At 38.0% G+C, this 16,908-nt stretch overlaps 1 protein-coding gene across 1 annotated transcript; it reads left to right on the top strand.

Moving 5' to 3' along the window:
• The first annotated feature begins 296 nt into the window (after positions 1 to 296).
• psmb5 (proteasome 20S subunit beta 5) lies at positions 297 to 11,183 on the top strand. Its single transcript, XM_079451915.1, has 3 exons — positions 297 to 568; positions 4,848 to 5,154; positions 10,036 to 11,183. Exons 1-3 carry the CDS (start codon positions 353 to 355, stop codon positions 10,320 to 10,322), a joined length of 810 nt encoding a protein of 269 aa, XP_079308041.1. The 5' UTR covers positions 297 to 352; the 3' UTR covers positions 10,323 to 11,183.
• The last annotated feature ends 5,725 nt before the right edge of the window (positions 11,184 to 16,908 follow it).

Here is a 16,908-nt window from a genome sequence, read left to right as displayed (position 1 = left end):
TGAGTTGGAATATTTCCCACCACATTTCCGTAAGTAACGTCTAAATGTAATAATATTAAAAATATTTAATTAAAACATGAATGATACTAATTATTTAGCATTAAAACATAAAAGGTATCTACAAACATTCAAAAAGCCCCGTTTGATGAGATAGGAAATATGTCTCAAACACGAGGTTTCTTAAATGCAGCAAATCGCGTATAAGCGCAAGAAACATTTCTCATCAAGATAATTTCGCCACGCGTCCTTTGCTACGGTTTGCTAAATGGTCATCCTAGACAGTAGGGGGTGCTGTCGCTTTGTCATTCTACTAAAGGAAGCAGAGCGCCTCAGCTGCATTATTACTCTAAACATGGCGCTGTCTAGTCTGTTGAGGAGTGAGTCTGCGAATTTCTATGATCAGTTTGATCGTTCTTTCGTTCACGGCTGCGGCCTCAACCAGACGGATCTGGGCTTCGGAGCGGCGCTTGGAGAGAGCGCGAATTTCGCCGTGAAACCGCTGGGTGATGCGGACGAATCGGAGAGAAAAATCGAATTTCTACACGGAACGACCACCTTAGCGTTCAAAGTGAGTCCATTATCCTACAGTGCAGAGTATCGGTCTGGCTGATAGACTGGATCAACCTATATACTAACCTTTAAGATTAATAACACTACTTTTATTGTCTGCTCAAAGCGAGTGTTTTTATTAAATCAACTTGATCACGTGGCTTGCAATTATTAGACAAAAGGGTTGCGAAGCAGGAGTGTGAATCCCTCATTATCACTGTGAATCCTTATGTAACTGTTTCGTTGGCTTGCTTATTACTGTCCGCCGGGTTCTTTCAAAGCAAGAAAAGTGATGCGTGCACTCGGTGACAAATGAAGAGGTTGCGTAGAGTTGGGGTCTATGCAATTTCACAGTGACAGTGCCCCCTGTCGTTTCACCCACGATAACAGCATTTATTTGCCTCTCAAAACAACTTTGTAATTATTTGGTCGATATGAAAGTTAAAAGTTTGATCCGAGTACGGTACGAAAACACCGACTGTAGCTCAGCTTCATTATGTCGATATACAAATTGTCACGAGGCGTAATAAGACGTATAATCACGCAGCATCTTATGGGTTTTTTATCGTAGCATACACAGTGCCCACAGAAACAGCAAACATACAATTTTTGTTTGCCATAATTTCAGTTTAGAACATTAAACTTGGCAGAACTTAACTAATGACCTACGACAAGTGTCTGTTAATTTCTTTCTGTAATATTGTTATATAATCTGTATTTTTTGTCATTAATGCAAAAAAAAAGACATGTTTTATATTTTATAAGCCTTATGAATAGCTAAATGATAACCCTCATCGCTGCAAATGTTTAATATTAAAGGGATACTTCACCCAAAAATGAAAATTCTGTTATTTACTCACCTTCGAGTTGTTCCAAATCTGGATACACATGTTCTGATGAACAGAGAGAAATATATTTGGATGAATGCTTATAACCAGACAGATTTTGCCCTTCATTGACTACCATAATAGGAAAAAATACGTTATTTTTTCTGTCGAACACAAAAGAAGAGATTTTAAATAATGAAGGACAGCTAACAGTTCTGGGGCGCCAGAATTTGAGTAAATTATTGGAATTTTTATTTTGGGGTGAAGTATCCCTTTAAGCCTGCTATGAGGGTTGATTATTTTGTTCTTAATGGCCTTATTGATATTTATTAGTTACACTTAACTGATAAAAATAAGTAAATAAAATATATTTGAGTCTATTATTGTTATATTATATACTATAGTTGTCACGACACTGGAATTTCGAACTTCGATACCATTTTCGATACCGCAGGGAAATAACTCTCATAACAACAAGGCCGTAAATTTTTTGGGTTTATTAAGTTAAATTGAACAAGATTAGATAATGAGTTATAATTTTTTCATCATTTATTAATTGTTAATATAATGTTAATTTTACTAATACATTTACTATTTAAAAATTAATCAAAGTTATATTTGTCAGTATTAATGGTCCAGGGTTTACATAAATAGTTGTTTTTTATTTAAGAGATTAATAAATACTTGAAAAAATGTATTTCTCATTCATTGTTCGTTAATGTTAGTTAATACATTTGAATGATTAACACATTTTAATTTAGCTTTTATTCACATATAATCATTGATCATTGATTTAACTGCCTCAAATGAGTTGAGACTGTTAGAGAAGGCGAGGCTCTGTTTACACTGCGTTCACGTGAAGTTTGTGTCAATTCACTGGTTGAATCCGAAATAGCAGACTTACTTGATATATAGTAGGCAAGAAGCAGTGAACGAACGTATAGTATGTCCGAATCGTCAGTATTCACAAAATAGTAGGCGAGAAATACCTGGGTGGTGGACTATTTTCGTTGAGACTTGGATGTGCGGATACTAATGTTGCATCCAAAAACGCCTGCTTATCTACTATATAGTAGGAGAAACAGTACTTGAACAGAGTAGTATGTCCGAATCGTCAGTATTCATAACAGGTCATAAAAATTTCCCAGATTCTGAAGCACTCAGCGACAGATACTTGATATACTTCTATCTCATGGAGCAGAATACCACACACAGCCTGCAAAATCAGTTGACTCATGTACAATTAAACACGTTAATTATTGTAAAGATAATTTAACATTAACCTTGCTTTGTTCTTAAATCGAGCATTAATATTTAGCTTATTTTCAGCAGTTTATTTATTTGTTTTATATGTATATTTGCCCTTTACAATATTATATATTGCTTAAAAGATGTTTTAACTCACAGAATATAACAAAATATTATTATTCACTAGATCAGTTTAATCAGGTGGTTTTACCCGGTACACTTTGGTGCAATTCAACTTTCTAATCACCTTTCATAAACAAATAATAACAAAACTCGAATAAGCCCGAAATCAATTAATTACTAAAATTAAATTACTTATTTATCCAAATGAAACATTACGTTGGAATGGCCTCTCTATGTTGCCATCTCAGTTTGTAACTGCCACTGCAGGTGATGTGCGGAGGTGTTTTCTTTACGCGAGTTGTGATCCGGCACTGCTCAACTACACGGAATAGTCTGATGTTTTGAGTCGTGGCCTGTGACAGTGCACCGGTGAGAATCTTCACTGTACATCAGTAGCACATAATAAACGCAGATGATATCACACAAAACAAATAAGAACATAAACAGACCCAAAAAGCGCAAATGAAGGCTGTGTTGAAGTGTTTTGATATTATTTGGGGTGCTGTGTCATTTCCGTACCAGCCAACACTACCGTTTTGGCCGGGATTCTCTAGTTCTCACAGAAGATCCCGAATACGGGTCTTAAATGCAGACGGTAGTACGGTCATAAACTATATATACTATATGGAAAGCCTTGCCACCATATCCGGGATATAAGTCTGTAAATTTGAGTAAGTCAAAGTGACCTATGTTTCAATTATGGTGACCCTAAATGTGTCCTCTGGATTTAACCCATCATGAGAGTAGTGAACACACGCACAGCCATCATGAGAGTAGTGAACACACGCACAGCCATCATGAGAGTAGTGAACACACGCACAGCAAGTCGATAACACACGTACACCCGGAGCAGTGGGCAGCTATCACTGCAGCGCCCAGGGAGCAAGTAGGGGTAAGGTGCCTTGCTCAAGTGCACCTCAGTCGTTTCCCGCCGGCCCTGAGGATGGAATCGACAACTTTCTGTTCACAAGTCCACTCTCTAACCATTAGGCCATGACTTTATATTAGAGCAATGTATCTACGTGAGAAACATCAACCAATATGCAGAATACAGCCAAAAGAATAAAAAGCAGCAGCTTGCATTCAATAAGCATTTTTCTGTTAAAAAAAGAACTTTCCATTGGTATAATCATTCTTCACAATGGGAAGTGTGTATGGGCCTGTTATTGCTGAAATTTAACTGCGAAAACACATCGCAGAATCACAAGGGTGCTGTATTCCTTGTTTACTTTTATCAAAAGCATATAGCCCTACAAGGTAAAAATGAAAATACATGAAAAGAAAAAGCTCTGTATGCGCGGATCTTGTGTTGTTTACTTGTACAAATCCCATGTTACGGTGTTAATGCAACCTGTTGCTCATAACTTCGGTTGCTGCGCTTGTCATTACATCACATGGCTAATCTCTGGCCCACACTCCAGTACAGTAGGTGGGGGATATTCACCTCAAACGTAAATTGCCACCCGCCATTGAAAAGTAACAGATGAAGAATTGTCAAATGATCACGTCAATATTGCGTACGGTGGCTGGATCGCATTCATACTACACCCATTCAGGAAAAACAGAACGTACCCATTTAGCCCCCATTAAGTACTTACTGAAATTAAGTACCTACTCATTGAGTGTGCCATTTTGGATTCAGCCACTGTCGGAAAAAAGAGAGAGAGCGGGAGTGTGACGCTGGTATCAATACGTGGGACTTGTGTATTGGAACCGTTTCAGATTTTTCAGTATCGATACGTATCGAAATATCTATATTTATCGACACTATTATATAGTTCAACTGTAAAAATCAACATTATCATTCTACAGTAGTTTTAAATGTTTAAAACGGGTATATTTTTCATAAGTGATGGTATTCATATGAAAGTTAACATTTGTTTATTAGGCCAGTACAAATTTCCATACATTGCTCTTCTTTACATATTTTGAAACAGAGTTTAAAATTTCTATATGGTAAATATCTACTTGTTTAATTATCTTTCATATTTTCCAAGTTGATATACATTGGCATTTAACTTTTTCTGTAGTAGCATCTGTCCAAAGTAAATAAGCCTTAAATGTTTTTCAAAAACCTAACATCACTTTCACATCTCTCAGTTTCAGCATGGCGTCATTGTGGCTGTTGATTCCAGAGCGACCGCTGGTTCCTACATTGCTTCTCAGACGGTAAAGAAGGTTATTGAGATCAACCCGTACCTGCTCGGCACAATGGCTGGAGGAGCCGCAGACTGCAGCTTCTGGGAGCGTCTGCTGGCCAGGCAGTGCCGCATCTACGAGCTGCGCAACAAGGAGCGCATTTCAGTGGCAGCTGCATCCAAGCTGTTGGCCAACATGGTGTATCAGTACAAAGGAATGGGTCTCAGTATGGGGACAATGGTGTGTGGCTGGGACAAGAGAGGGCCAGGTAAATAGATCTTTGTCTAATTGTGATGTAATGTGGGTTACAATGTGTTCTAGTTGTTTGTAAACAATTAATACACACGAGTATATTAAAGCTTTGACTTGGGTTTCAAAAATGTGTAATGTAAGATGCAGAGTAGTAAGTGTTGGTCTGATTCTACAAATTTTACATGCAGTAATGTTTGTTTTATTTGAAAAGTACAACCATGATGGTTGAATGATTAAGATTTTTTTTAGATAGTCTTCGTGGAAACGCTTTACTGACTTTGACAGCGTTTTCCCAAAATAATCTTTCATATTTTTCCATATCCATATGTGTGAGATAGATGTCTTTGGACGTTGTGTCTCGCCCTGTGTTTAAGTATTCATGTGAAGTTAAAAATAGTCTCAAGTAGGGATGGGTACCGAAACCCGGTACTTAATCGGTTCCGGGGCTAAATTATGAAAGACCGAAGTATCAAAAAGCTCTGACGTAAACGGTTCTGCTGTCGGTACTGGAGAAATGAAGAAAAACATTTCCTATTTATTATTGCTTAATAAACGTTACCTAGCATATTTTAACTGATTTTTTTTATAATTTGCGATAATAATAAAGACATTTACCTGCATTATCGTTATTCGCAATCTCGCACTCGAAATGTCCGTCTGTCCCAAACTACACAGAGCTCGCGCGCACCCAACACAAGATCGTGCAAGCAGATAATACGAAAGCTCGTGCTTAATAAGAGTGACGATGGCGGAGAGAATCAAACGGTCTAAAGTCTGGTTACATTTCACTCGAGTGGATGCAGACAATGTGTGTTGCAACAAGATTTTTTGCAAAACATCTTTCTTATGTGCAGACAGAAAATTGCTAAGTTTTCGACTACCTAGCTAATAGTTAATCATCCACGTCCTCGGGTACGTATGCTAGCCTAGCAGTCTTCCTAAATAAGGTTTGCATAAGGTTTCTTTAAATTGTTATGTAATCATTAAAAAACACATCAGATAAAAAATAGCCTAAATATAAATCAGCAGTAGCCTAAATAAATCTTAAACATTAAAAGTGCTTTCACGGTACTGCATTTAAAATGGATGAATAATAATAAATTATGCCTAAGAAATTATGAAGCAGAGCTTACCTAAAAATGTATTTGTAGTGATGAAATAAGATATGTTAGGTCAGTAAAGAATTTTTTAAATAGTGAAAACAACTCAAGCTTTAGTTTTGTCTTTCATAAAAAAAACACAAAAAGTACAGATAAGAGTACCGTTAAAGTACCGGATCGATAAGTGGTATCGATAAAAGTAGTAATACCGTTAAAAACCTTAAATCTCAAGACTATCAAGTGATTTATATAGATAATATATAATTTATAAATCTGTATGTTTAGATCATTATGTTCAGATAACATCTGATTTTTGGAAAATCTGTATTTATATATGGTTGGATAATTGACCATTCTCTAATATTTATTATCATTAATTGTGTATAATATTGTTGCTTTTGAAATGTAAAAATGGAGGAATGTGATCAATCACATGTTTTCTTATTTCAGTTTGCAATGTATTTTTCTGCTGTCAGTTTGTTTCGGCTTACACCAAAGGTGTTGGACTGAAACGTAACAGCTGTCATCTATTTCAATCGGGAATAGCTTTGCAATGTTAAAGACTGTCTGAAGGGTCCAGAATTTTGCCATTTATGTTTTGAATGATTGCTGCAGTTAGCATGGGGAAATTAGTTGATTATTTGCTGTGGTGATTCGACCCTGCCGTTCTGCTGAAATAGCTTTGTAAAAATAGCTCTATCACCATAATTTCCTGCCAATCTCCAACATTAGTCGGAATGTTATTTTAATATGCAGTACCATGACTTTGTCTTCGAGATGAACCACGAAGGGCACGTTAATGGACTTTCAAGACCTTTGCTTTGCTACTCCGTGATTGATGTCCGTTTTTGTTAATTGGGATATGCATTCTAAGAGGCTTTTTAATGGAATGGCCTTAATGGCAAACTTTGCCCATTTTCACTTCATTTTGTATCTTCCTAACAAGAGCGCAATCTTAAACGAAGTACAGTTCAAGCCTCTCGAAGAGGAAAAGAAAAATTGCTGCTGCAAAATTGGGTTTGTTAATGAGAGCGTGGAAAATCTCAGGGTGTTATTTTGCCCATAACCACCAGATGGCGACAGGGCTATGACTCTTTGTGAGCACTGCATAGCTCAATTGCAGACACCAAGGTGCTGTAACGGCCTCTACATCACCGCCGATGTGTTTAAAGAGGTCCTGTGCAGTGACACAGTAATGGAAAATCAATATGCTGGTGACTGGAGAGAGCAACACTATGATGGACGCCGCACTCGGCCAGAGCATGCAAAATCCCATCAGCTCGATATTTTGGGGTTTACACAGGGAGCGACACAAGCTAGCGTGCCCCCCCAAAAAAATGTGCCTTTGCCAAAGACAACTACACTGTAAATCGTATAAAATATTTTTGAGTAATGATTGCCGTTAGAGATCGGGTAGAGGCGCAGGCTTGTTACAATGTGTGTAATTCACAGTGAGGTAAATGTTGTGCAAATAAATTTCAATCTTGATTAGAAGAGAGCATATTTACAGTCTGAGCAATATCTGGCAAATTTATATCTGGGATTTAGTGTCTGTTCCCTGTGAAAAATATATTTAATAAAGGACTATAAGAAGGTTCACACAAAGATGCCGGTGATAAAATTTATGCAGTGCAACTGCTGTTAAGTAGACCGCAGAAGCCTTAAAGCTTTGGTCTTTTTGCAGGATTATTATTATTTGGTTTTGAATGCATTGCTGCCATGTCTTGTTCAGACTACCCGAATAATGTATTAATGTGAACCATTCAAGAAGTGTTTCAGTGACAGCCGGTTTTCTCAAAAGGAAACTCAAGTTTTTAATGTCCATTTTGTGCCTGTTAGTTCTTATATTTGTTCGGTTGAACACAAAAGATGATATTTTGAAGAATGTAGAATAGCAAACGGCTACCATTGTAATTTTTCCTACTATGGTAGTCAATGGTGGCCAAAAACTGTGTGGTTACAAGCATTCTTACAAATATCTTTCTCTGTGTTCATCAGAACAAAGAAGGTTATACAGGTTTGGGAGAGCTGACCCTTTAAAATTGTATTCTCAAAACTATAAAAACTTCTCTTACTTTCACTTTGTTTATTTGTAAGACGATTATGTATCATTGTAGCCAGTTACATCATCTTCAGTGGTTGGTGAGAATTAAAATGTTTTAACTTATTGTACCATTTTAATAAATCGCAAGAAGTTAAACCGTCTGACTGTGAACTTGCTGTGAAAGCGTAGACAACTTCTGCACTGTCAGGAACTGCAAATGTCTGCCGCACAGTTGGGCTACTAACTTTACAACATATGATGCTGTTTTTTCCACTGCTGTCTTATGTTCGTGGTCATACATGCATGGAAGACTCAGACACAAGTCTGTACACAAAGATGCTTTGCTTTCCAAGCAGCGGCTCTCATCAGCGGCACTCTTAACCAAGCATGGCTGCATGACAATCAAAAGAGCAGTCAGCCAATCACAGGTGTATATTTCTTACCGTTCATATGTGCAGTTTCACTTTCAGTCTGCCATGTCTAACTGCTTGTCTGCTTTGTGATGGAACGCAAGAAGCCTGGCTGTCGTACCGTTTCAAGACCGCTCCTGCTCCATCGCCTCGGCTTTAGGAGGTCTCACAAATTCTAATTGCTTCATTTGTTTCTCTTTTGGTTTTTGGTGTCTCGTCACTTCCTCTGCTTTTTTATTCATGTCTTTTTATTCATGTCTAGTCGTGGCTAGTGTGCCGCAGAATCCAGGTGTTATGTGGTAAAAAAGCTGAAGTACCTTTGCTCTCCGCTCTGGGTGAAAGTCAAGTGACGTCTGGTTGCATTTTTACCTGTTTTTAATCTCTGCAAAATGTCAAAAGATCCTGTGTATTCAGAAAGCAGTAGCAATTATCAGATCGAGCTAACATTGCATACCGAAAGCAATTGTGAGTTCTTGCCATAGTCTCTTATAGACTGTCCTTAAAATGTCTCTGCGACTCAATTTAGGGTCCTTGAATTTTTGCTTGAAAGTTATTCAAAGCAGTCTGACAGCGAAAGGATTAAAAGTGTTTCAGATTATCACTTTGTAGTGGAAGCTGGGAGTGATGTTCTCCGTGAATTGGGATCAGACTGACCCGCTTGCTCATTAATGTTCCATCTGCAGCCTGGTTCTGCCGGAGCACAGATGGGACTAGTCACCATTACTCTGCTGTGCTCATGGTAGGAGTGTTTCGTCATACCCCAGCCTGTGGCACAAACTTGCTTCGGGGCTGCAAAAGTGATCCATTGCTGGAACAGACAGTGACCCTGCTGTCGGCCTTATGTGATCTACGTCATCCATCACGTTTGGGTGAGAGGTCAGGATTTCAGGTGTAGATCAATAATTAATTTGGATGTTTTTGGAGCAATCGATAACACCTCGGGCACAGTCTCGAGGTTGGTGCTACGTTCGCTCGTGCGTGGTCAGCAGCTTGTGTTTAGCTTACTTAATATGAACAAGATGTTACTCAGTTTTTTCCCTTTTTGAAAATGTTATGCCAAAGCCTTCAGGTGACCCCAGATCAAGCTTCATCTATCGAGCATCCAGAGAAAAAAGTCAAACAACAATTCCCATGATCCCTTCTCACACATGTATCCTCACAGAAGGATTTGACCTTGTATTGTTCAGAACATTATTTATAACCTTGTGTTCATAACATCGATTGACTGAATGCTCTAAGTTTTTTTTAAATGCTTTCATCTTTTTTGGCGGCCCCTGTTTTTATCACACAGCAGGACATGAAGCATTGCTGATGGTTATTTCCTTCTGTTTCTTTCTTCACAGGACTCTACTACGTGGATTCAGAGGGCAACCGTGTGTGCGGAGACCTCTTCGCAGTGGGGTCAGGCTCCATGTACGCCTATGGTGTGGTTGACAGCGGCCTTCGCCAAGATCTGACTGTGGAGGAAGCTTGCGACCTGGGTCGCCGCGCCATCTACCAAGCCACCTATCGTGATGCCTACAGCGGAGGCCAAGTTAATCTCTACCACGTCCATAGCGAAGGATGGGAGAGGGTTTCTCAGGACGACGTACTTCAGCTGCACCATAAATATCAGAGCGAGAAAGCATAGTGGAGGGGCAGGGTTTGGTAAGAGTAGAGAGGGATTAAAAGCACTTCTCAAACTTTAATGGAATATATTTGGTAGAATAACACTCTTCAAAGGAAGTTAATGCCAGCTTTGTTGAAGCTGCTTCATGTATACATGAGTATGTGAGCAAAGCTCTCTCGCTCTCTTTCTACTTGCTCCTTCAGTAACAGAACCGAAGTAAAATCCTTTTCCGTTATATTATTTTCTCACAAATGTTATTTGTTAGTTATCAACGACAGTTTCAGTAGTATTACAGTCTCACCCATAGGTATGAAATAACACTCATTGTTTGTGAAAGTAAGGGGTCGCTGTATCCCAGTGGACTCGTGACAAGCCAAAACTGTTGGCCGGCTCTCATTGAGTGGGAGTGGGCTTCTGCTCTTATCACACATGTATCTGCAGTTTCCACACTTACTAAACCTACTCTCAATAAATCTTAGATTTTTGCTAAGTGGTTTGTTTATTTTTTCAATCTTATGTATTGGTCGGTAAGTTCTCATTTCAGAGAACAACCCCCACCCCCGCTAAGAAACTTAAAGGTATAGTGTACCCAAAAATAAAGGATTCACCCCCATGTTAATCAAAACCTGTGTATGAATCTTTCTTCTGTAGAGAAAAAAGAAGATATTTTGAGATGTTTTTTGTCCCCAATGTTGGCACAAACATTTTTTAATATCTGCTTGGAGAAGAAAGTCAGTCATACAGGTTTAATTTTACAGACATTATTTTAAGGTCGAAAAGCTATAAATTGTTGCTTTAAATACATTTTAAATTGCTTTGAATAAAATAATCTGCAAATGCATTCATGTAAAATAAATGTAAAAATAAATGTTTTGCTGATATTTAAAATAATCGTTTTTTCAGTGGGATGAGGTGAATTCCTGTGAGATTTTGCGTAGTGGTGGGTCATCATTTATGGACATTCACAAAGTCTGAATGCGAGAATATTTTTGAAAACTTAAAAGCTAACATCTTTTTGTAAAAAGTTTATCTTGAAAAGTTTTACCAAAACCATTAATGTCACATTGGTTGAAATTATCCTATGCATTTACATTCACACAGTGTGTTTCCAGATACTTTTTGGGGGCACTGTATGAATGCTTTCTTTTTGTATTCCTACTATTCTCAATGGGATTTTACTTTTGCCATCTTGTCCATTTTTCTCCATTAGCACAAAAACTCTTAATATTTTCCTTTTTAGATTTGCCCCAGGCTTTGAATTTATTTCCTTTTTTACCTTTCCTCTTGCCCTTACTGCTTCATTATAGTCCTTTAGAGATGCAAATAGTGCATAGTATCTTTGTCTGCATTGGTCTCACCAGCTATTAGTGCCCGTGCTTGCTGGACCGAACTAAACGGCGATGTCTAACACCTTAAAGCTGACAAGGAAAATTGTAATAGTATTTTGTGTTGTTCTGCAGCTGTCCTCGGGCTTCCTCGCTTCAAAGACTCGGTCCTTCTGTGTTTTTTTTTAATTAGAGGGGGAATTTATTTCTTATTTTTATTACAGAACACCTTAGTTTCCAACACCAAAAGTGATGCCCTGCACCATCACCTTGTTTTACTGTGAGGATCCGCTGTGGTTCCCTCAGTGGTTTTACTGCAGAGTATAAACAGTACTAAAGTCTTTGGGCTGATGTGGCGGCCCTGGGCCCCAGTGATTGTTAAAAACTAGTTTCACAGGTGGCTAGTTAGCAGATGGAAAGCTAATGGGATTTCAATAAATGTAAATGAGGGGTTCTTCTTCATTACTTTGCTTGGATAAAATGAAGAGATGAGAGTTGCTTACAACATCACCACAAATCAAATTTGCTAATCAGTTTCTTAAGTAATTTGGTTTCTAGGAACCTGCAGCATCTACTAAGTGTTTAAGTGGTGAAAGGGTCACTCCCGAAAGCACTTTGAAAACTCATTAACTATACCTTAATGATATGTAATGTTCTACTCTTAGAAATGCAATTCGTGACATTATTCCAAAGAGAACTATTGTTGTTGGGTAACCTTGACAACCCACTTTTCTCTCTCTCGTGAGTAATTTGTACAAACCAACGTTTAATGTCTAAATAATATAGGGAGGGCTACTTCAAATTTCCAAACCAACATGCTTGCCCATGATATTTTTGGATCATCTTGGCACTATTTGTTTTGTGATTAAAAACCATTGTAATAGAATTCACGTACGTCTGTAGTAATTTGGATGGTGAAACTGTATCTTATCCAAAGCCAAACCGAAGAATAGCATTGTGAGAGAGACCAGCTGGTTCGTTTGTTAGATGCCAGTGAGATGATTTTCACCATGTCAAAAAATAACCCGTACCCACGTGCTACCATCTGTCAGGTGGCCACAGCACACACTCCTGCTTTACTTTGGTCTTCTCTGATTTGAATTTAAATTTCACTTTATAGTCAGGCTGGCGCAAAATGATTTGTTTCGAGTCCCTCTTCAAGGTTAAGTCCTTCTAGACGATGTAAGCACAGATCAAAGAATAAGAAGAAGAAGAAATAAAATTTCCCCACCTTTCTAGTGCTTTCTCTTTTTTACTCCATAATAATTTGTTTTCGTACCCAGACTTGTTCCTAGTTCCCAAAACAAAGGCACGCAAAAAAAAAACGTTCCTTGCGGCTTGTCCACACCGGGACGAAAATCCCACACGTTTATCGGCGTTCATACCCAAATGATTTTCACTGGCGATGAGCCGAGTGAATGTGCAAATTCACTCCTTCACATAGATGGCGCTTAATGAAAAACAGAAATACCCCAGTACACAAGGTGGCGTTGCGCAACTTTATGCTTCTGACACTCGCTTGTCAAACAGAAGAATAATTTATGTCAAAACAGACACTTACGCATGGCGTTTTGTGGCTCTGTTTGCACACTCACGTTGGTGCCCTTTGTTTAGTCACGAAGCGTTAAACGTCGACGATAAACGCGCACACTTATCGTCCCGGTGTGGACAAGCCTTTATTACATGTATTGCTAAAATAGGCCTTTTGAAATGTCACACCTGTCCATGTCCCAATCCTCATCTGTCTGTACTCCAAAGAAAATCAGATTTTTGTTTAGCCAAACAGAATGCATGGATGCTGAGTGACTCGCCTATCCACCATATTTTTGGTGTAAATGCCAAAAAATTCCCCGGGCATCTTGGAGCTGTTTGTGTTTAAACTTCCCATGAGCCACTTAAGCTAATGCCAGTGGTATTGCAAGGGAGACGAGTGTTCTGTTTTGACTGGCTAGTTTATATTTATTATGAAACCCGAAGGTACAAGTGTAAAGTGTGCTGTTAGAGGTTGCCATAATAGCTGGTACAAACGCTAAAAATCTATACAAAACATTTGCTTTGACCATAATACACGCACCAGAGCTGAATCTGGATGATGCACACCCTATGATCTGCATCGGCAGGAGTTAACGGGGAGAGTGACGCTAAATAAATTATCACATTACACATTTTTAGCACAACTAAAACAGTATGCAAATACAGGTATAATAATATTAGCAGGTGTTATAATTAAGCAAGGGAGAGAATGAACAACACGATATATTGTCTTTATTTAATAGACATAAAAACAGACAGCTGTTGGTTAGGATGTTTTGGGCTGCTTTTAGAAAGTTGTGATGCTGCAGATTGGTGGAGACCTGCAATACAAGAGCAACCAGCCATCTCTGTTCTTCAGGTGTAAGGATCCAGAAAGGTTTTCACATCTGCTTTTAAAAACACTAATTTGTGTTCTGTCATGTATACTTTTCAACTGACTTTCCCACTAATCCCGCGGCGACACACTTCCATTGTTTTCCATCGGCCGGCTAATAACATGGATCACTTCACACAAAAAGGAAGTCACACAGTTTACTTCTGCATTCAAAAACAAGATGAACAGAGGACACCAATGAAACTGATATCTTCTGAAAAGTAACCGGATTGTATTTTTAAACCATGAGTCCTAAAATGAAGAGTTTATTTGCAAAAACTGTTTTTTAAATGGTTTAAAAGCCCTTGGATGCAATTCGAAACATCCCTAAATGCCGCTAATCTTCATACGCTGGGCCTTTAAAATACTAGGAAGGTAATGTGTGATTAAAAAACTAATAAATGTAATTTATTTTAATTGATCATATGTATTAGAAAATGTTGCCATTAATAACCTCACATTAAAATATTTCTTTTAGTTACCTATAGACCAGCAATATTGTAAAGCACGACTTTGTGCACCTGTGGTATAGCACCATGCACCTTAACGGACATTGCTAGACACCATTGGGGTTGATGTCCGAGCTTAATGCCTGTAAAATTGTTTTAAATAGTTTTGTTGGTTTTAAAGCATGATGACAATGATGATAAAGGTGAGCAAAACATCCATCTAGTATCACCTGTCTTCTGGGGTGCTGCAGTGACAAAGCTAGTTTAATCTCATCTTTACAATCCACTGTAGGTGATGCATGTCTGTTAGGTTTATTGGCAGCGTGTCTGTATTTAAAATGTGTCGAGGGGACACGGTGCCGGGCAGCGCTGTTGTCAAAGAAGCAGCATTTCAGATTGATGTTTGCGACACTTTGCTTTTGTGTGTGGTTGTGCCTTTGCACTCTGTGTCCTTTTGAGCATGCCCCACGGATACTCCTGGCAAAATGGCCTTTATTGCTTTTCACAGCAGGATGTTGAGAATGTGTTGCTGTGTATCAAGTTAAATAGTATAAGCCGGTTGGTGGGTTTGGTGTACTGTTATCATCCATAATAGGTGACCTTCTGTGCCAGAACTGTGCAAAACACAGCTACCTCATAGCCGACATACCTGACTAGATAGTGCACACTGGGTCTTATTGTTTAGAATACATAAGGTAGCTGGAATAATTTGACTTTATATTTTGAAACCGATCAACCTTATAGTCACAATGCAATAAAACAGGACTATTATAAGTGTTTTGCGGTGTTGCAGTGATCATTTTGAATAATTTTTTCATTAATTTGCACTTGTAATCTTTAATCAAACTATCATTAAGCTCCGTTCCCCCTCTGAACAACAAGTCTTCACCACACAACATCAGCAACGAAAAAAAAGAGAAAGAGGTATGACTGACTGTCCAATGGCCAGACATTTTTAGCCCTTCTCTGCAGGTCCAACTTACAACAAACCAATCAAAAAGGGAGGGGCAAAATAAAGCCACGTCCTACATTTTTTTTCCAATTTCAGAAGCGGTTTCACTCAGATACATGTCAAGATATGGAAGAAAAGTCAATTGCAACTTCCGTTTCATGGTGACTTTAACCTAGTTTTTTGTAAAACAATAAATTTTTGTGTTAAGTGTTTTGTTCCTCCTCTCTCTCTCTCTCTCTCTCTCTCTCTCTCTCTCTCTCCATACATAGGCCTACTGTACACCCTGAACACAAATGCTTGTAGCTAAATAAGCTTGATTTCACATTTCGCAGTCACGTTCTGAAATGTGTCATGCTGAGATTCATGATGTAACATGGACAACATTCTCTGAATATTGCCGCGAGGAAGTCTATAGCAGGCATTAGCGTAAACAGACTTCTTCTGTCACTATTCTGCTTCAGGTCTCATGGCAGAGAAACAGTTTAAAGAGAATCTCGCTGTATCAGCAGGTATTGCAGATAGAAGCTTTGATGGTTTCGTTGTTTTGTAAAAATACAGCATATGCCTCAACGTAAAATATTGATGGCTATAACAGCACATAGTTAACCATAATTTACCCTCATCTCATTCTAAACCTGTATGACTTCTGCGGAAGATATTTTGGAAATTGCAAACTTGGTTGTTGTCTTCAAATTTTGTATTGTAACAGTGTTTTAAAGAAAGGTAAACAGAGAAATTAGCAATTAATCGACAAGCTGAAATCCAAAATAAATTGTATGTACACAGTGAGCTATTCTAGTAGGATTTACTTAATTTGTTTGTTTATTCTGCAAGTAAATTTTACCTAATTGGTTCTGTACAATTTACTTACATAAAAACATGTGTGCAAAAACTTGCACAAATAACACACAAAAATAAATAAATGCTACTAGATGTTTTTTATAGTGTAAATTTTCGGAAAGATGTATTTTTAGAGTTTTGATGGCAGAATGATCCTCATTTGAGAATAATCGTGACAGCAGGCTTAACAAAGTAATGTATGGATGCAAATATATTTTTATGTTGTACAGAACAACCACTTCAGAAGATGTAAACAACGCTGTTAAGGTTTCATCAGACGTACACGCTGACCTCAATCAACTTCCTGTCTGTGTTTGGTTAATATACCAATTTATTTTATATTAATATTACTTTAATATTTATATTTTATTGTATGTTAATTTAATTAAATTGAGTTAAAATACATAAGTTATTGATTCTTTGCTGAGGTCTACCAGAACTTAAGTTTTGGCCACATATCGTTTGTTTATGTTGTTGCTGCGGAAACCGTCTATAGGTTGTGAATGGCATGAGGGTGCACAAAGGATGACAGATTTTTATATTGTTTAGTGAACTGTCCCTTTAAGTATATCTAGAGAACATACAGCTTTCCTGTAGCTCAGTGGTAAGAGCATGGTGTTAACAATGCCAAGGT

This window comes from Barbatula barbatula (assembly GCF_947034865.1).
Source record: "Barbatula barbatula genome assembly, chromosome: 3".
NCBI lineage: Eukaryota > Metazoa > Chordata > Actinopteri > Cypriniformes > Nemacheilidae > Barbatula > Barbatula barbatula.
The sequence above is the reverse complement of the archived record's forward strand: the minus strand, read 5'-3'. Positions and strand labels throughout refer to the sequence as shown.

Bases quoted from the DNA above. Each gene is read 5' to 3' on its own strand.
- psmb5 (XM_079451915.1), top strand. From the start codon at position 353: ATGGCGCTGTCTAGTCTGTTGAGGAGTGAGTCTGCGAATTTCTATGAT. The intron at 569-4,847 runs GTGAGTCCATTA...CACATCTCTCAG, and splicing joins CGACCACCTTAGCGTTCAAA to TTTCAGCATGGCGTCATTGT. The intron at 5,155-10,035 runs GTAAATAGATCT...CTTTCTTCACAG, and splicing joins CTGGGACAAGAGAGGGCCAG to GACTCTACTACGTGGATTCA.